This window comes from Mus musculus, chromosome 12 (assembly GCF_000001635.26).
Source record: "Mus musculus strain C57BL/6J chromosome 12, GRCm38.p6 C57BL/6J".
Taxonomy (NCBI): domain Eukaryota; kingdom Metazoa; phylum Chordata; class Mammalia; order Rodentia; family Muridae; genus Mus; species Mus musculus.
In genome coordinates, this window is record NC_000078.6 from 55,683,768 (window position 1) to 55,704,824 (window position 21,057).

The following is a 21,057-nucleotide window of genomic DNA, read 5'->3' on the forward strand; positions in this document are numbered from 1 at the left end:
TCGTAAACTGAAAACTTATGAGAGGTAAATACATGGTTAGGTAAACTACTATAGCCAGAGCCTGTTTTCATGCATGGCCTTAGATCTCACTTTGGCAGAACCCAGGCAAAAGCACTGTCTTGAGGGAAACTCATATTACCTTCTGTCACAGGCTGCAGTTTAGAAGACCGCTCTGAATCTGGAGAGTGTAAAGGTTCAGGTTCTTTCAGACTTTCCAAATGCATAAACGGATCATAATCTACAGATGCCAAATCAGAAAGGCTTATTGGAAAGTACTTGGGATTGCTAAAACTTTGCGCTCCATAGACACACCCATGTAATACCTAGGGGGAAGAAGGGAGTATGCAAGTAATACAAAGTCACTGGTAACATCAAAGCTTGATACAAACTTAAATACTTTAAAACTTAGCTCTTCAATGAAGGTAATATTTATTATCTCACAAAAAGATGAGTGAAATGTAACCAATGGTTTTCATATTCCCAAAAATCTAACCCCTCTCAAACTTCTGTAATAGAACAAAAAGTTTGTCTTGTAAGAAGTACTTATAAATTACTTCTAGGTCCTTTAAACAAAGTCTATGTATTTTAGAAAATATCTTGTTCTAAACAATGAAAATATTATACTCAGAAATGTTATCAGATACTGAACCTTACTTCAGTAGTTTTAAAAACACTTGGATGGTTACGAGATAAACAATAAATTAAGCAATAAGATATACCTTATAAATGCAGTTGAGAACAGACTTTTCGGTCTTATCATTTTCTGCTCCTGTAGCATGGACTGGTTGGAGCAGTGTCTTTAAAGGTAAGGCCATGATCCAGTCCAGAAGGCAAAGAAGTAATGAGACAACCAACTATAACAAATAACAATAAAACGGTTATGAATGTAAACTTATAAAAGAAGGGTTTCCCCCACCCACTGAAAGGTTCTCATGTAGCCAAGGATGTAGCAGCTATGATGGTCTAATATTATCACCGTGATAGGACCTTGAATCACCTAGGAGACAAGGTGCTATATGTCTGTGAGAGTTTCTAAACTGGATTGGGAGATTCTGTCTCAAAGTACTAAGGTGGAAAGCAATGGAGAAAGACACAAAACATGAACCCCTGGCCTCTATATAAACATGCACATGTGTGCATGCATGAACACACCCATACATACATATATGCAGAAAAATTGAGGAGATGAGAGAGATAGCACTACCTTAAATGTGGGTAGAACTTTTACATGCACTGGGGTGCAAAACTGAATTAACAAAATGAAAGCAGGCAGGGATTCAACATCCCTTACTCTTGGCTCCCTAACTACACACAGTGTGACTAGCTGTCTCACACTTTCTTTAAATTACATTTATGAAGTATTTTATTAAAGACAAAAGAAAAATATCTAACACATTAGCCATAAATAACCTCCAATTCCTGATCTTCCTGCTTTCACTTGCCATGTACTGAGACTACAAACCTGTAGCATCATGCCAGGTTTTTAGTCAGTGCTGGGGATTGAGTCCAGGGCTTTGTCAATGATAAGCAAGCATGTTATCCATTGACCCATCTTCAGACCTCCAATAAGGGATTATTAATAATCAATAAATCAATTTCTTATTCTTTGGTTCTAGAATTTATTATAGAAACCATAAATCCTAACTTCAACTATAAACACCGACATAGGTACACAATTCATTAATTATAAAAGTAATATACATTGAGGTTGAAAGTACAGCCCAGAGGAAGAGAATACAAAACCTGGTACCCTAAGCATTAGACAAAAAAAGAAAAAGGTAACATAGCTACACTCAAGTAACTGTACAAAGCTATAACATAAGGTTTTAGATCACATAGTAGCATCATACCTGCTTTCCATTTTTCTATTCATTCATTATTTTGTGTATATATGTGGGGAATGGATGTACCATGAAGCTTGTGCAGGTCTGAGGACAACTTGTGGGAGTCCGTTTTCTCCTTCCACCATGTAGATCCCAGAGATTCAGCTTAGGTTGTTAGCCTTGGTAACAAATACTTATACCCATGGATCCATCTCATATCTCCAACTCTCCTGCGTGTATGTCTGTGTGTGCATGTTTAGTGTCTTTCTTAGTTGCTCTCCATCTTATTATGAGACAGAATCTTTCACTGCACCTAGTGTTCACTGATTCAGCTAGCCTGGCTAGACAGCAAGCCCAAGCATCCTCCTGCTTCTGTTTCTCCAGCCCTGGGATTATTGGTGTGTACACTCAGTCTTGCTTCTTATGTTGTGTTGGGCCTGAAGTGAGGTCTTCAAGCTTTCACATAAAGCACTTTACAGTCTGAGCCATCTCCTTGGCTACCTCCATTTTCCTTTTCTAATCTGTAACACCTCACTGAGTATGCTGTCAGAAAGCATTTATTCATTTTATTAAATAAAAGCTTTCATTAAGTTTTAAGATAGTAGATATCACAGATACAATACTTTACCCTAAGATAAAATTATCCTATGTATTAGATTTAAAAATGATAATTAATGTTAAGTAATAATTAGTGACATGAAAGTGGCAATCAGGCAGCAACAAGGATCTGCTAATCTTTAAAGATAAATTCTCCAAGTCAATGTTTAATCCTATTCTAACCAATGGACCCTCACAAAACCAAAACTCTCCAAGTAAGAGAGAAAGTATCTGTGGTGGTTTGAATGAGAATGCCCTCCAAAGGCTTTTATGAATACTTTGTCCCCCAAAGGCAGAATTGTTTGAAAAAGATTAAGGGTGTAGCCTTGTTGGAAGAGCTGTCTCACCACATAGCATCTATGAGAACAATGCCTGTTCTAGTAAACCAACAAGAATTAGAAAAAACAGCTCCTGAAAAAGCTTAAAACGTAACACTATGTTTCTACACGGGACACAAGGTTTGGGTCATTCTTTTGCTATAGAGAGCATTACTGAGTTAGCTGGTGAAATCTAACTAAGATTTATACATTATATTACAATGAACAGATCAATGTTATCACCCAAATGTTGACAGCTGCGCTATGGTTACAAAGAAGAACTGCTGAGTTCCATCTGCAGCATCATAATAAACAAACCCCAATAAGCCCCTGAAATTAAATGTTCCAACTTATAACTGAAATCAAAATTCTGAATTGATGTCAAGAGAAAGAGTAAAATCTATCTGCCAATGGTAGATTCCTTTCTTCAGTTTCATATGTAGTAACAATTATACGAATGTGGGTGATTTAACCTAAATCTTTTCTCTGTTAGTTGGGGATAAAAGTTTAGTTTTTTTTTTTTAAAGTTGCAATAATTCCTCTGAAGTGCATAGTGACAGGGTTGTTTCTTCTTTTTCTTTTTAAATAACCATTATTTAAATGATCTTTGCTCCTTTTTCTTTTTCTGGCAGTGCTGAGGATCAAACACAAGACTTCTTGCTAGGCAATTGCTCTGGAAGTCAGCTCTAGCTCCAGCTCCTTTTAACCTCTACTTGTATGTTTAGAATTACGTTATAGTCACCAATAACAATAAATTCTTTCAGAAATCTAAAATTCCTTGCTCATACAGAGCTTACTCATATTCTTACAAGCCCATGGCTAAGTAAGGTGCATGGACCCCACTGTAAGCAATTTGACTGTCATCCGTAAGAAATGTGTTTTTATACTGTGCCTTGCTTAATAGTATTAATGGTTCCTAGATAAAATAATTCAGTAGGTGCTTATGTAAGTGTAATATGTAAGCTTCACACAAAATTTTGATGGAAGAAAATCAAAGGTATAAGGATGTAAAACAGTGGAGAAAAAGCAGTCGATTTGGGTAATGCTCTGATGCTAATTCTCCTGAGAGGCAAACCAGACATTCTAAAGATGCCTAGGACAACAACAACAACAAGAGGAACTCAAAAACTACAGAGGAAGATGAAGTAAGTCAAGTTGAGTGGTCACTCCCTGTTGATAAGTGCATCCAGGTAAAAAGGGGAATCTGGATAAACTTTGGAAAAACATTTTTTCCCCGCAGGCAAGTGCCTGGGTAATGACAGTGCCCGTACAAGCTTAAACCTGCTCTTACTTCTTATTGCTGGTTAGTGGAGTGAACAATAAAATGTGAAACCAGAAAAGCTTTCAGGAGATTAATTCTGTATCTTCTGATTTTGTCTTCCTGTCTCTTCCATTAGCTCCTCCCGTCACTCTTACTCGACCTCCCCTCTGCCTGTTCATTATTCTCTGTACTCAATCTTAATTGTCTCTCTGTAGTGAACACATACATTCCTACAATTTTAATACTACTCTTGTGTTGACAATGGCAATAGTTTTATTGTCAGCCTTGAGTTCTCTAAACAGGCAAATCAGAGTAGCTTTGCTGGTGGTGTCTGCCTGCCCTTACTCTTGGTTCCCCGTATTTCTCCTAGGCTGCAGATTCCACTTTCCCAATACCTATTTACATTCCTTTAGATCAGCATTGTACAGACCTTATTTTTTTTTTGTTTTTAACAACTTTTGTTCCATTTAAGTAACTCATTTTTGTTTCTAAAGTGACTTTTCACTATACATTAAATATTTTATTATACATTAAACCTTTCAAAAAAAGTGATTTCATTCTTTTGTTTGTTTGTTTTCTCACAGAGAAAGGAGCTTCAGTTGAGGAAATGCCTCCATGAGATCCAATTGTAAGGCATTTTCTCAATTAGTGATCAAGGGGGAAAGGCCCCTTGTGGGTGGGACCATCTCTGGGCTGGTAGTCTTGGTTCTATAAGAGAGCAGGCTGAGCAAGCCAGGGGAAGCAAGCCAGTAAAGAACATCCCTCCATGGCCTCTGCATCAGCTCCTGCTCCCTGACCTGCTTGAGTTCCAGTCCTGACTTCTTTCAGTGATGAACAGCAATGTAGAAATGTAAGCTGAATAAACCCTTCCCCCCACCAACCCCCCCAAAAAGAAAAGAAAAGTGATTTCAAAGAAAGACTTTTCCACAAAAGTCCAAGGTTCTTCTTACTATATTCAAAGGCCTTTAAAATTCAGCCATTTCTCATTTCTGCAATTCCATGTTTCTCACTTATTAACACATTATTATACAACACATTATATGATATGGAACTGCTTCATATTTCACCAAAACACATTATTCTGTTTTCCATCTCCATGACTACATGTTATTTCTTCTACTTAGAATAATTCTAAGTCTTGTCTTATACAGGAAGTCCTGCTCATCATTGAGAAAATCCCTTCTCCTTAATAATTACTTCTTCCTATAAGCTATGATATTTTGTATTGAAGAAACTTTTATTTATATTTTATTTATTTAGGGTGTGTGTGTGTGTCTGGATGTGAGTATTAGTAGGTCAAGGGACAATTTGCAGGAATCAGTCCTTTCGTTCCTAAACACAGGTCCTAGGGATTGAATGCATCAAGACAAATAGCAGCACCTTTAATTGGTGACCAATTTTGTTGGCTCTTTTCTACCTTTTACAGTAAACATTTAACTCACTTGTGCCTCTAATATTTAAATTCCACTAGAGTAGAAAATATCATTTTTAACTTTGTTTAATGTGTCAATAGAACACTATTCGTATATTTTGTGAAAAATAAAAAGGATTAAGCAAGCAGAGGAAAATTCAGTAGTATAGATTTTTCATAATATCTATGACTCCATAAAAAAACATGATATAAAAGGAAAATAAGTTATTCACAAATTACTTACAAACTGGACTTGGAATTTATACTGCAGCTATACATATGAAAATGAAAGACTCTTGACTAAAAGTAGATTTTAAGTTAAACATCCTTAATACAAAATTTCTAATCTAAAATCCTCAAAAATTCAAAACTTTGTGAGTACTAACACACTGCTATAGGTAGAAAAGTCAGACCTCATATCATATGACAGGATATAGGCCAAATTTAGGTGTACTAAATTATTGCACAAATTATCCTCAGATAGAAGATGTACAGAAAATATAATGGATTTTTTGTTTAGACTTTAGTTCCAACCCCAAGACAAGATAAATAAATATTAAATGTCAAAAATTTTAAATTTACCCTCTTGTCCATTTCATATGATGAAGCTTCTGTACTTGGCAAAAGGTGGGTGATAGTTGCTATTAGGATCTGTAGGCAAAAGATGAATGAACAAGTAAATGAGTTTAAAATACATTAAATTCACTGTATTCCTTAAATTGTAATTATTAAATGCTTAAGTAATATAAAATCTTTTGCTGCTACACTAGCAAGATTTTGCTGAAAGGACCCTGATATAGCTCTCTCTTGTGAGACTATGCCGGGGCCTAGCAAACACAGAAGTGGATGCTCACAGTCAGCTATTGGATGGATCACACGTCCCCCAATGGAGGAGCTAGAGAAAGTATCCAAGGAGCTAAAGGGAACTGCAACCCTATAGGTGGAACAACAATATGAACTAACCAGTACCCCGGAGCTCTTGTCTCTAGCTGCATATGAATCAGAAGATGGCCTAGTCGGCCATCACTGGAAAGAGAGGCCCATTGGACTTGCAAACTTTATATGCCCCAGTACAGGGGAACGCCAGGGCCAAAAAGGGGGAGTGGGTGGGTAGGGGAGTGGGGGGTGGATATGGGGGACTTTGGGGATAGCATTGGAAATGTAAATGAGGAAAATACCTAATAAAAATATTAAAAAAATCTTTTGCTGCAAGTTTAACATCAATATACTATCTAAACATAGCATCTAACCCATACACTGCTACTTTCATTTGTACCATGTAAGCTTTTAAAGTACATTCAACTATTATTCATTTATAATCCTTATGCAGAGAACCACAATTACATACATATGTCCTGCCAATGATAAATCATTTTATACTATTTTGATTCATAATGGTCAACTGATGTGTATAAACACAGATATTTATTTCCATTAGAGGATATCTAGAGACAGAGGTAAAGGATTTATAGAAATCATTATAACCCTACCACCTCAAGAACCACAGCCCACTGCCTTTCCAGACCCCACTATCTGTGTGGAATGAGAAGCCTGGATCCCAATGCTTCAAAATCCAAAGATCTGATAGTGTATTCCAAAAGTTTTTGTGATCGGGGATATCCCTCAATTGGTACAGTTCTTGCCTAGGATGCAGGACTCCCCGAGTCACATTCATAGAATCACATAAAAATGAGCTTGATGGAGTAGGCCAGTAATCCTAGCAACTGGGAGACAAGCAGGAGGATCAGGAAGACCAGAAGTTTAAGGTGTCCTCAGATAGACAGGAAGTTACAGTCCAGCCTAGGCAATATGAGACTCTGTCTCTAAACTTAAAAGATTTGGGTTTTAGAGAATTACCTGACAGAGACTATGGAAAGTATTCCAAGACAGGAAAAAAAAACAAACAAACAAACCCAAAAAAACAAAAACCCCACTAGGCAGTGGTGGTGCACGCCTTAATCCCAGCACTCGGGAGGCAGAGGCAGGCGGATTTCTGAGTTCGAGGCCAGCCTGGTCTACAGAGTGAGTTCCAGGACAACCAGGGCTACACAGAGAAACCCTGTCTTGAAAAACAAAAGCAAAAGCAAAAACAAAAACAAAAACAAAACAACCCTGAACTTTTACAATACTTCTGGCAAACAATAATTTCAGAAAATGAATACTCAAGATATGTATCTGTAACATACTTAAATATACTCTTTCATAAAAGAGTGCTTTAAATTAATATATATTAAAAGCACCAAAAGTTACATAAACACATGAAATAAAGAACATGACAAACACTCCTGGGTACAAGTTGCCTGCCTATCTAGGCCTCCTGAGTAGACAGGGTTGCAAGTATGTGCATCATTCGCAGGTCTTTTTGTTTTAAAGGGGTATTTAATCTACATGAGTATTTTGTCTGCATGTTTGTATGTGCACCATGTTCACTACTGCCCAGGATGTCAGAAGGGGCAGATGGTTGTGAGCTATAATGTGAAATCAAACTTAGGATTTCTGGAAGAGCAACAAACATTGTTAGCCACTGAGTGATCTCTCCACTCTATCCCTTAATTTCTTCTCCTCCTTCTCTTCTTGCTCTTCTTCTTCTTCTTCCTTTTTACTTATATGTCCATTTAAATATTTGTAGGTTTACATGCTGTCTGTGTGCCCAAGGAAGCCAGAGAGTGGTACCCATTCCATGGGGCTGGCTGCCTGACGTGAGTCCTGGGACTGAGCTCAGGGTCTCCAGAAGGCTAGTGTAATTGCCAAGCCACCTCACCAGCCCCAGTCCCAGCTTTTTTTTTTTTTTAATTTATGTGCATATATGTTTGTCTATGTGTGGGTATGTACACATAAGTGCAGGCTGTGTGGAGGTCAGAGCCATTGGATCTTCCTTTAGCTGCAGACTTAGGCAGCTGTAAGCCACTTAATGTGGGTCTGGGAACTGACATCTAGTCCTATGTAAGAACAATAAATGCTCTTAACTGCTGAGGCAGATCTTTAGTGCCTCCCCCTCTCATTCTTATCTTTTATTCAATTTCTTTTGTAGAAATTGGGTTTGAACCTAAGCCTTTGTGTATGTTAGGCAAGTATTCTACCATCATGCTACATCTCCAACTCATTAAAAATCATTATTTTGAAACAGGGCCTCACTAAGTAGTTTAGGGTGTCTCAGAATGTTATTCTCCACTTCAGCATCCTGAGTAGCTGGTATGATAGATACCAATCTCTACAATGTAGCCTCTTCAGTTTTGTTTGCATGGTACAAATGTAGTAAAGAGACTGGTACAAATGTGTGTGTGCCTGTGAGGGTGCATGTGTATGTGTGTGGAGGCTAAAGATATATTATGGCAATATATAAATGTTACAATAGATATATTGTAGGCTATATAAATCCTACAATAGAAAGTGAGCTCTGATTTAAGATACAATGGACACATACACCAAAGAATCATACTGTCTCAACCCAAACCTAAAATTTACATAAATAAATAATGTATACAGAAAATGGATTTATTTAGTTCTTCTCTCTTAAATAAGGTAAATGAGTGAAGGGACTAATTCCTAATATTAAAATATGCTTAAGATTAGATAGTGGGGAACTGCAGAAAGGGCTCTGCAGTGAAGAGAATGGCTGCTTTTCTAGAGGACATTCAATTTTTAGCACTAGGTAGCTCAGAACCTTCTGAAACTCCAGTTCCAAGGATCTGTTACACTCTTTTAGCCTCCGTATGCCCAAGCACACAAGTGGTGCACACACATACACGCAGGCAAAAAAACACTTTCACACATAAATGTGTCTTAAAAACCAACCAGGAGCATACATGGGGCCAGTCTGAGGCCCCTGGCACAAATACAGCAGAGGTCTGCCTGGTCAGGCCTATAAGAGAAGATGTGCTTAATCCTTGAGAGACGTGAGGCCCCAGGGAAGGGAAGGCCTGGTGGGAGCCGAGTACCCTCTCGGAGGCAAGAGGGAGGAGGAAAGGGATGAGGAACTGGGGGGGGGGGGGTGGCCAACAACTGGAATGTTAATAAATAAAATTAAAAATGTACAAAGAAATTATCAGGTAAAATAAACAACAAGTATTTACCTATGAGAAAATTAGTACCTATTAAAATAACCTCATATTTCAAGGTATCCATATTTAAGGAAAATTTTTACAAGCTTACAATAAAAATAATGAAAACGTATTTACCTGAATAATTTTCAGGGGAGACTGCGGCTGGTGAATCTGAAGTCTAGGGACATAGTGAACCAGCATGTGAAGCATGTTACAGGCGACGTGGGCAACTGTTTTATTAGTAAACTGCAACAACAAAAATCATTGTTATCAAAATTTATTCATGCATAGTCATCAATATTAGTTTCTGATAATTTAAATTTTGTTTCCTTTTATCATAAATTTCAGCTATTATACCATACATCCCCCAAAGCTTGTATGTGCGGTTTTTATTCTGTTCCTCACTTTGCTTAACAAAGTGACTTAAACATAGCATACAATCCAAAATATCTGTCAATTAACTGGTGTTATTCAAAAGTGCTTACTATGTAAATTATATATTTAGTCTTAAACACATGGTATTAAAAGTTTGAAGACAAAAATAATGACCAAAATATATTCATATAATATATGAATATATTCTTTCATAACCAAAAATATATTCATATAAGCAGGACATGATGGGGCATATTTGAAATTCTAGCCCTATCATAATGATAAAGTAGAAAAATAGTAAGTTTACTGACAGTCTGAGTGTTCTACTGAATTGGGTTTAGCCTAGGCTAAATAGTGAGACTTTGTCTCAAACAATAACAGAAAAACAAACAAACAAATCCAAAACCAATCAACCAAGCAACCAGCCCAAAACCCCAAAATAATACCAAAATAGAATAAAAAATTTAAAATTAAACTCAGACTTTCCAAATGACTATATTATCACTATTTTTTTTAGTGAGTGGATGTGTTCTGACTGCATGTTCACCATGTGTGTGCTTGCTACCCTAGGAGACCAGAAGACAACACTGGGTACCTTGGAACTAGAGTTATAGAGAGTTCTGAGTTGCCATGTGGATGCAGTGGAATTGAACTCAGGGTCCTCTGAAATAGTAGCAAGTACAAAAAAAACCATTGAGCCACAGTTTCAGGCCCCAGATTACTACTTCTGAACTAATTCTATTCTTACTATAAAGAGGATTTATATTATTAATCGTAAAACTAAAAGCCAAAAAAATCTCAATAATTTAGGAAGACCAGAGAGTAAGTTAGAAAAATTTAGTTAAAAAACCAAGAGGTAGCCCCTGCACCACCCCTGCTGCTGCCTGGGCAGGGGAAAGGGGGTGGGGCACGGTGCCTGTAATTATTAAACATGAATTCAATTAAAAAAAACAAAACAAAACCAAGAAGGCTGGGAAGGTGGTTCTGCTTGTGCCTACAGCCTGTGACTGTGACTCTGCCCTCAACATACAGATAGACCCATATACCCTCTCCCTCCTTACTTCTCCATTCTCCCTCTCTACCCTACCACTTTCTCCTTCCCTCCTTCCCTTCCTCTCCCTCTCCTCCACTCCCTCTCTATCACACACACACACACACACACACACACACACACACACTCTCTCTCTCTCTCTCTCTCTCTCTCTCTCTCTCTCTCTCACTTCCCTCCTATATATGTTGTTTTCTTTTTTAAAAGGCTGGTTTCTTTTTAAAATGACATTCATATGTTTTTTAGGGAAGAAATCAAATACAGAAAAGTTCAGAACAATGAACTCATTACACAAATACCTTAGACTTGAAATGTAAATGAAGAAAATATCTAATAAAAAAACCCCACTTACTACTTTGAAAAAAAAAAAGAGTGAGACCATTCTTAAGGTGAGTCAGAATCAAGAGGTTAATGTACTAGTAGATGATGAAAATGATCATTCAATCTCTGGGAAAAATCATGAGTTCTAAACAATTTTAATATATTCCATTATAGTTTTCTTACCTTTAATGAAACACAAATTACATTCAGTGCTTCTTTAATTTGAGGATGATGAGATTCGTGGACTAATTCTTCACAAATCCAAATACCTAAACTGCAAAGTGCTACACATCTGGAGAGGGGGGGGAGACAGCAGTGACACAGGGGACAAACATTTAAATAAAACACAACAGTACATTCACTGTTTAAGAGAATAAAAGACTTTGTAACTCTATGAGTTGGTTGATGGTGATGAACTTACTCTATAAGCTAGCTGAAGAAAAGAAAGCATATTCATAGAAGGAATTAGGTAGTGTCCCTTCTTTTTTTATTTAATGGAATAGTTGGAAGAATATTGGTATTAGGTCTTCTTTGAAGGTCTGGTAGATTTCTGCACTGAAGCCATCTGACCCTGGGCTATTTTGGTTGGGATGTTTTTAATGACTTCTATTTCCTTAGGAAATATGGGCCTGTTTAGATAGTTTACCTGCTCTTGATTTAACTTTGGTACATGGTATCTGTCTAGAAAAATCACCCATTTCATCTAGATTTTCCAGTTTTGTTGAGTATAGACTTTGCGGTAGGATCTGATGATTTTTTTTTTTTTTAATTTCCCCAGTTTCTGTTATGTCTTCCTTTTCATTTCTGATCTTGTTAATTTGCATACTGTCTCTGTGCCCTTTAGTTAGTTTGGCTAAGAGACCAGTGAGAGACCCTATATGTTAATGAAATAAAGTGGAGAGAACCAGAGGACGCTTGATGTCGTCCTTTGGCCTATGCATATGCATGCAGGAGACATGTGAACACATTCATGCACACATACACACAGGAAAAGAAAGGGAAAGTATGAATCTTCCGATAATCTACTAAAAATCAAGATCAAATAGGTGGCTATTAAAATATACTGTTTCCTTAGATGTATACAATTTCCATAATATAAATATTATAATGACCACTGATGTCAACTGCTGTAATTCAAAGTACTCTATAAGGAATGAAATATTATGATTAAGTAACATACTTAAATAAGATTAAAACAAGTTATTTTAGTTATGGAGGATAAAGACTTTTAGAAGTCTGGAATAATTTGAAATGTGGTAATCAATTTTTACAAAATGCCAAGAACAGTAGTTATATTAATTGTCAGATTTAAGAATAACTGACTTGAGCTAAACAAAGAATTCTCAACTGAGGAATACAGAATGGCTGAGAAACACCTAAAAAACTGTTCAATATCCTTAATCATCAGGGAAATGCAAATCAAAACAACCCTGAGATTCCACCTCACACCAATCAGATTGGCTAAGATCAAAAACTCAGGTGACTGCAGATGCTGGCAAGGATGTGGAGAAAGAGGAACACTCCTCCATTGCTGGTGGGATTGCAAGCTGGTACAACCACTCTGGAAATCAGTTTGGTGTTTCCTCAGAAAATTGGACATAGTACTACCAGAAGATCCAGCAATACCTCTCCTGGGCATATACCCAGAAGCTGCTCCAACTTGTAATAAGGACACATGCTCCACTATGTTCATAGCAGCCTTATTTATAATAGCCAGAAGCTGGAAAGAACCCAGATGTCCTTCAACAGAGGAATGGATACAGAAAGAAAATGTGGTACATTTACACAATGGAGTACTACACACAATGGAGTACTACTCAGCTATAAAAAAACAATGAATTCGCCGGGCGGTGGTGGCACATGCCTTTAATCCCAGCACTTGGGAAGCAGAGGCAGGCGGATTTCTGAGTTCAAGGTCAGTCTGGTCTACAAAATGAGTTCCAGGACAGCCAGAGCTATACAGAGAAACCCTGTCTCGAAAAACCAATAAAAAAACAAAAACAAAAACAACCCCCCTCCAAAAAAAAAACCAATGAATTCATGAAATTCTTAGACAAACGGATGGATCTGGAGGATATCATCCTGAGTGAGGAAACCCAATCACAAAAGAACACACATGATATGCACTCACTGATAAGTGGATATTAGCCCAGAAGCTCAGAATACCCAAGATACAATTTGCAGAACACATGAAACTCAAGAAGAAGGAAGACCAAAGTGTGGATACTTGGATCTTTCTTAGAAGGGGGAACAAAATACCCATGGAAGGAGCTACAGAGACAAAGTTTGGAGCAGAGACTGAAGGAATGATCATCCAGAAACTGGCCCACCTGGGAATGCATCCCATAAACAATCATCAAACCCAGACACTATTGCAGATGCCAACAAGAGCTTGCTGACAGGAGACTGATATAGCTGTCTCCTAAGAGGCTCTGCCAGAGCCTGACTAATACAGAAGTAGATGCTCACAGTCATCCATTAGAGCACAGAGCCCCCAATGAAGGAGCTAGAGAAAGTACCCAAGGAGCTGAAGGGGTCTGCAGCCCTATAGGAGGAACAACAATATGAACTAACCAGTACTCTCAGGGGGATTCCTGGGACTATACCAACAATCAAAGAAAACACACTGAAGGACTCATGGCTCTAGCTGCATATGCAGCAGAAGATGGCCTAGTTGGTCATCAATGGGAGGAGAGGCCCTTGGTCCTGTGAAGGTTCTATGCTCCAGTATAGGGGAATGCCTGGGCCAGGAAGTGGGAGTGGGAACAGGAAAGGGGATTTTCGGAGTGGAAACCAGGAAAGGGGATAACATTTGAAATGTAAAGAAAATATCTAAAAAAAAAAAAAAAAAAAAAAAAAGAATAAACTGACTTACCGTGCAGGACCAGAGGGCTCATCTCTTGCCGAGCTTAATACAGTTTTAATTATAAGTTCCTAAAACAAGAAACAAAAGAATTAATGGAAGGGGAAAAAAAGGGAAAGAGAAAAGAAACACAAGAAATGACAAGATCTCATGTCCTAATTCAACAAGTATTAGTTTGCCATTCTGGGTCAGATAATGCTCTGGGCAGTAGAAATAGAGTCGGTAAGTAAACAGTTTGTTCTTAATAAAATCTTAGCATTATTCTAAAAAGTAACCAACACATCATGAATTTGTAACTGTGACGTAGTCACAGCGTTCGTCACCACGGCTCACACTGCGGGGCCCAGAGCCTTGACAACAGCACTTTTCATGACACTCCCTTCTACCTTGCTCTATGAGGTGTTGAGTGTGTAGGACTAAACGTGATCATGTCCTATTTCGTCTTTAAACAGAGGCTGACTTCTGCAGAGGCTCCAAACAACATGTTACTTGTTTTCTAAGCAGGGTTCGCTGTCATGCCTGCTCCTAATGACTGTGCAGGCCCTTTAATGCTGTAGGTATAGGAGACTGCCAATCCAAATAGCAGAAAACTTCTACCGTTTTGATAGAATTTATCAAGAAACACAAAGTGGAAGTCAAAACCTTTAGCGTTAGCTTGGCATCTCAATCTTAGAAGCTTGTATTAGCAGCACAGGTGTTGGGCACAGGCTATTTGAATATATGTTCAGTGAGTGACAGAATGACTCTTAAGGGACAGACATGTGAGCAGGTTCCATAGTGTGAAAGGGTTCAAAGCTTTTAAACCTGAAAAGGCTTTGCTCATAGTAGACATTCTAGTTTGATGCCTGGAACATTAACACTCTTTAATAACTAGATATCAAAAAGAAAAGGAAGAAGACAAATTACATCTTATTATACTTTATCTTATTTCTTACCTTAACATCTGTAAATTGAGACACAGCAATATCAGGAATGTTGGGATGGAGAGCAGGCAATTCACAATATAAGTTGGGAAAGCAAACTAAAGATCCCAGAAGAACTTGTGCTTCCACTCTTGGTGCCTATATATCAGATTTAAACAACCTTTAAAATGCTATTTAATTTTGTCATTAAACTACCATTAAAATATTCGGTCGTATGATTATATTACTCATGGCAGTGAGTTCATGAAAAGACTCAAAAAGGAAGGAGCATGCCACAGTTAGGTTTCCATCCAGAATTTCTAAAGAAAGTATGATTAGTCTCCAATAAGCAGAAATCATCTGCAGGTAATGAATTTTAACTAGGAATATAAGCCGGTATATGTTCAAGCTAATGAAAGGAAAAATGAATATTTTGTTTACTTATTGAGAGACAGTGTATTGCTATATAGGCCATGCTGGTCCCAAACTAACTTTGTAGCTCAGCCTCCCAAGTGCTGGGCTTATAGGCATGTGCAACCATGCCCAGCTTAATTATTTTAAATGTAATTCATACTTCATTATCTATTGTTCAAATAAATTTATGGCTTAGTGTCACTACTTACAGATAAATAAAAAGGGATTAAAATGTTAGTTCTGTCTTCAAGAAACAGGTACCAGGCTAGCTGGCTTTTAACTTTATATGGCTATGAAAAAACCCACTGTCCTTAGTATTTACTAACATTATAATTTATGTTAATATAAACCCTATAGTAAAAAGTGACTTCATGTTGTCTTTCATTTTATTAAGTCAATTTTTTCAACACTAAACATTTCCTCTTCTGTCCTCTTAGATGCCCATTAAACAGAAGCCAATGCATTATTTTGTTTACTTACAATACTTAAAATTGGCTTATAGGTTTAAGAATATGTAATAAAAATATGAAATGCCGGTATATTAACAATACAATACTTCCATTGACATAAATCAAGACTCAATCTCAAAACAGACAAGCAGCTTAGTAAGATTTAAGCTTACTCTACTCTCAGCAGAACAGAAGAGATAATTTTCATTGGACCTGTTAGAGTATACCTAAAATCCTCACCCTAAAGAGGCTGAGGAAGGACATTTGTAAGCTGAAGGCCTGCCAGTACTACCAGCAATACATTGTTTCAAACAAAGCAACAAAAGATAAAATACATATCCACATTTAAAAACCTAGATTTACAGATATGAAAGGGCAGGGTAAACTCACATCAATCATCCTGGTTTAAAACTATCATATACAAATAGAGTTGATTTTTAAAAATATCAATATTTGGTTGAAGAGATTAGTTGAGTTTTTCTGCTAAGTTGAGTCAGGTAGCTGATAATATCTGAATGCGAGGCTATAAGAGGAAGAGACTATAAGTATAAGACTATAAGACTATAAGTGTCTATAATAGTTCTGTAATAGTTAAGGACAAAATTCGATCAGTTATTTTGTAATCTGCAAAAGGAGAGAGGGAAGCATTAACAATGAAAGCTAATACAGATGGGATTGAACATGAGAACCAGAAGACCAAGACTTGGAATCGGTGTTTTGAACGCCACCCAGAGGAAGATTACAGGGGACATGCGTGTGTCTAGCTTGTTTCCTACAATGATTGGTTTCTATGTAGACTTTCTCAGTAATAGGTATGATATGAATTAGAGAGCACAGAAAGAGACTATATGTTCTGCAATATTCAAAGGAAATGATTACATAACCAATATCCAGATGTAGGGGAGGAAAGTTGGTCACATCAAAAGCATAGAGGCTTAATTCAGCAGAACTTTGAGAAGAGTTACAGAAAACACAAGCAGTCATCTGGTATAAGTGGTCCACTGATAAGCAAAAGATTTTACAGTAAAGTAATAAGAAATGACAGTTTAAATATTAATCTCCTTTGAGTTCTATCAACTTTTGCTAGTCTCTAAGAAGCTGACTAACTGGGTACCCTGAAAATACCATCATGAACTTGTATCTTGTGTACCATCTTTAGTTTGTCTTTCATGTAATTTAGTCCAAGAGTAATATAGTCATTTAAATTTCTCAAGGCACAGGTTTAACTATCTCTTACCATATTTTAAAGTATTTGTTTAAGCCAATATTACACCATAACTTGGTCCAAAGTATTCAAAACCTTCTAAGATGTATCCCAAAACAATGCTTCTTGATTTTTAACCGATGGAGTCATTCATCATTTATGATCTAATCACAAAGTTGTGACTCAGTACTTAGGATGAGATCTGAGAGTCCAAACTGCTAATGAGCAACCAGATCATAGTATGTTGTGTAGATCATGCTTCAGCTGATAAGGAACATTTTTTGTTCTTCTGTTGACTATACTCCTGCATATTAAACTCCAAACAAAATGGATTGTCATTCTTTGAGCATACTTCAATTGCGTCTATTCACTATAACCTGAATACTTTCCTTTCATCTCCTCTATACAATATTACTAACCTTTTAAAAAAAAAAAATTTAAGACCTATTTTATATTATTTATTGTATGTCTGCAGGCCAGAAGAGGGCACCAGATCTCATTATGGATGGTTGTGAGCCACCATGTGGTTGCTGGGAATTGAACTCAGGACCTCAGGAAGAGCAGCCAGTGCAACCAAAGGGTTAAGTGCAATGTTGAGCATATACTAGGAACTGTTCAGTACTTGTTCAATCAATAAGTATCTATTAAGTACTGCCCTATGCTAGAGTCTGGAGATACCATGGTGCAAGCCACAACTGTTCTCCAGGAACTATAGAAACAAAACTGGCTAGAAATAGTCTTTTCTTTTTCATCTGCACATCTCCTGCAGGTGTTCAATTGTATCTAATTTCAGATCTTTAAAAATACTACTAAAACATCTCTCTTGACCTCCTGACTTATACATTTAATTACTTGATTGCCCTCTCATCAGTATCCTATACACACCTTATGCAATGCCACAAACAGTTCTTTTCTCCTTCACTGTTGGTCTTTTGCAAAATAGAAATAAAATAGTCTGTTCAAAGGTATACGTGTTTTAAAATGGTACACAAGTCCTTTTCTCTTCCTTATGCTCTAAACCTTTTTCTAACGGGACATTCAGAAAGTGATCTGTCTAAAATACACATTGGTCATGTTCCCAACTTGTTTTTCTATTAGCACTCTAGAGCTTCCTAGTTAGTTCAACTCTGCTACTTACAGGATTATATCTACCCTGGTTTCTGTGGCATTATAGATTTTTTATTCCTTCTTTTTAACATGTAAGATTTATTCTGAGGGCATATTTTTGGGTTATGTCATAAATGTTGGTTCTTTATCCCATTCAAATATTTAATTGTCAAGTAAGAATTCTTGGTGAATAACACTTCATGCACACACAGAGTAAAGACTGGTTATTGTCCACTGTTTCTTACTTTAGCAATAACTCTTTCTTCACTTCCTTCCTATTTTCTTACATTTCCCAAATTTGAAGTCTTTTTTGCCATTTTTGACAACATTGAGCCAGCTTATCAACTGATGTTATTGATTTCTTACACATCAGAATGTCTGTCTTTTTACTGTGGGGAAGCCATCAAGTCCAATTACGTGGTAGACTTTCTGGACATGAGTTTGTTATAATTTAGAGCAGTAGCTCTCTCCTTCTCTTTGGAGGCTGGATAAATTGTTTATTAATATATAAGAACTAGAAATAAAGACTTACATTAAGAAAAGCCGAAGAAGCCACTCTCCCAGCTGCTATAATAAAATCCATAATAAGCATCGTGGCCCCAGGCAAACCGAGTGAAAAAAACTGAGGTGAGCAGTGCTTGATGATCGTATTGACAATGTCCTGAGAGGAAGGAAAGGGGGGGGGGGAAAGAAGACACATATGTAATTGTGGGTACTAGCTAACCAATATCATTAACATAGGTCAAGTGTAAGATAAAAAATATACTAGGTACCTGGAAAGACAAATTTTAATTCTTCCAATCAATCCATGTTTAGTATATTTTGTTAGTAAAGTGAACCTAATACACACATTTGACTAACTAATGTAAACAACAGAACTTTGTTTTCCACATTAGAAAGTAAGGTTCCTTGCTGCACAGCAAATGGTAGCTCTGCATTTTGTAACACTGAATTACACTTCTCCAGCTACTTAGCTGCTTTCATGTGATAACTCACATACTGAACTTATATAATCTACTATGTGGCAAATGGAGATCTTATTTTTAAAAAGATAATTGGAAGTCTTTGAATAATAGATATCTAGCTTCAGAAACCTAAAACTAGGTATTTTTAAATGTTCTTTTTTAAAGTTTTATAGCATTATGAGAAAAGATATATAATTTCAATTTATCTGATTTTGTTAACATTTAAAAACATATCACATTCTTCTTTCCACTTTGTACCCCAACTCTTCCCGGAGACCCCCTTCAATACCTGCCATACCTTTTGTTTATTTTATCATATTCTCTAAAATTTATAAAATATTATACCAATAAAAATGAGTATTATAAAAGTTGTTTAATATAAAACAATCAATTGGACAGTCTTATATAGATGCTTGTCTACAGCAATACTGAAAATACATACGTTTTTCTCAATATAAATTTTAAGTAACCCCAAATATATTAACTATGATATTTTAAAATAATATATCACTATTAGTTTTTTAAATGAACATAAATAGATAAAGTCTTTTTGTATGTTTGTTTTGTTTTTAGTAGAGCTTAAAATCTTGGCTCTTACTGTGGTTCAAACCCAAAATAAGAACAATTTTTGGACACTGGAGTTCATTGTAGTAAGGCTGTACTTCGATGTCCCTCACCTCACCAAAGGATTTTACCTCCATAGTAGCTAAACTACAGTTCTGCTGCGCCAAGGAATGAATTATAGGCATGATTTTTGGATACAGATTTCCTGCTATGGTCAAAGCTATTTGACTTGAGTGATTGTCGTCATTCTCAGCCCATAGGGATCAGATTACACTCATTTAATGTGTGTATTGAGACCAGTCTATCCATGAAGTCATTCATCAACTGTTTCAATGAAGAATGGTTCTGCTTGGAGGGTGGCACAGACGTTAGGTGAGGGTAAGATTCTGGTTCATTGGCTGTGATGATTTTGAAAAGCATTCATCTCAGAATAAGAGTAACTTATAAAGTCCTCTTCTTCAAAATTGATACAGTAATTATAAATGTCAAGCAAAGCTTTCAGTCTCACTCTTTGCTGTTCTCTTACAAGCTACCTCAAAAATTAATTGTCTACGTTTCTTTTGGCTGTGTGAATAATTTTGAAATAAGTAAGTGTTGTATGCCAGCCTGCGGCTTACAAGGACCGGGTACACCAGGGAGGCAGGGCTGGGGCTGAAAGAGACTTAGATGGCGAGAGGTTAATGGAGCCAAGACATGATTCTGTTCAAGGCTCTCCGTTTACTAAGAGAGTGTGCTTATAAAAGGGGGGAAGGCCCATCCCCCGCCAGTCCATTCTTGGTGTCTGGAGCCAGCCTATAGGTGATGTGCAGAATAGGATGTTCCTGAGGATGTATCAGGTGCTTCTCAGCACGTAGCAGTGTCTTGGAGAGAGCAGTGGCAGCTGGCAGAACAAAACAGTCATCTAGGTCAGAAGGCTCTACCTTAGGTAATTTCCTTCTCAGTGGCCACAAGGTCAAAGTCTGGATCAGCCTACTTCAGGGCTGAGGGAGGCTACAAGTAAGCTGTTCTGAAAACCATAGTATAGTGTAAAAACATCAAATAAACAATCCTACTAATAGAGAGGCTAAGATAGGAGAAGCATGATTTCAAGACCAGTATGTGGCACACAGCAAGACCCTGTCATGTGCAAACAAGACAAAAGCGTATATGGATTGTACAATATTGGACATATTTCTCCAATTACCAAATTAGAGAGACCACTGGATGGTAGCCAAGAAATATCTAATTCCTTACATTTTTGAATTTCAATCGATTAGGATATGAAGGGTATTATTAATTTTCATATTAAGAGATTAAGGAAAAGTGATTGATACTTCCTGTTATTTTTGTTGTTAGAGGCAGAATTACGTTTGTGTGGGTTTGTTGAAAGATTACTTTCTTGCTTCTTCTAGGG

The 21,057-nt window shown here is 37.0% G+C and overlaps 1 protein-coding gene across 12 annotated transcripts in view; it reads right to left on the minus strand.

The window, feature by feature from the left end:
* Positions 1–21,057, minus strand: part of Ralgapa1 (Ral GTPase activating protein, alpha subunit 1) — a 218,687-nt gene that overhangs the window by 80,880 nt on the left and 116,750 nt on the right. For all 12 annotated transcript variants that reach the window (XR_003950070.1, XR_003950071.1, NM_001368814.1 and 9 more), the window contains 8 exons: positions 18,668–18,796; positions 14,995–15,120; positions 14,072–14,130; positions 11,380–11,488; positions 9,588–9,698; positions 5,992–6,060; positions 720–854; positions 140–323 (listed from right to left, as the gene is read on the minus strand). Coding sequence is in view for 10 of the 12 variants with exons in the window: in NM_001368814.1 (NP_001355743.1) it covers positions 140–323; positions 720–854; positions 5,992–6,060; positions 9,588–9,698; positions 11,380–11,488; positions 14,072–14,130; positions 14,995–15,120; positions 18,668–18,796 (922 nt within the window). In the remaining 2 variants the exon portion in view is untranslated. The remainder of the gene's footprint in view (positions 1–139; positions 324–719; positions 855–5,991; positions 6,061–9,587; positions 9,699–11,379; positions 11,489–14,071; positions 14,131–14,994; positions 15,121–18,667; positions 18,797–21,057) is intronic.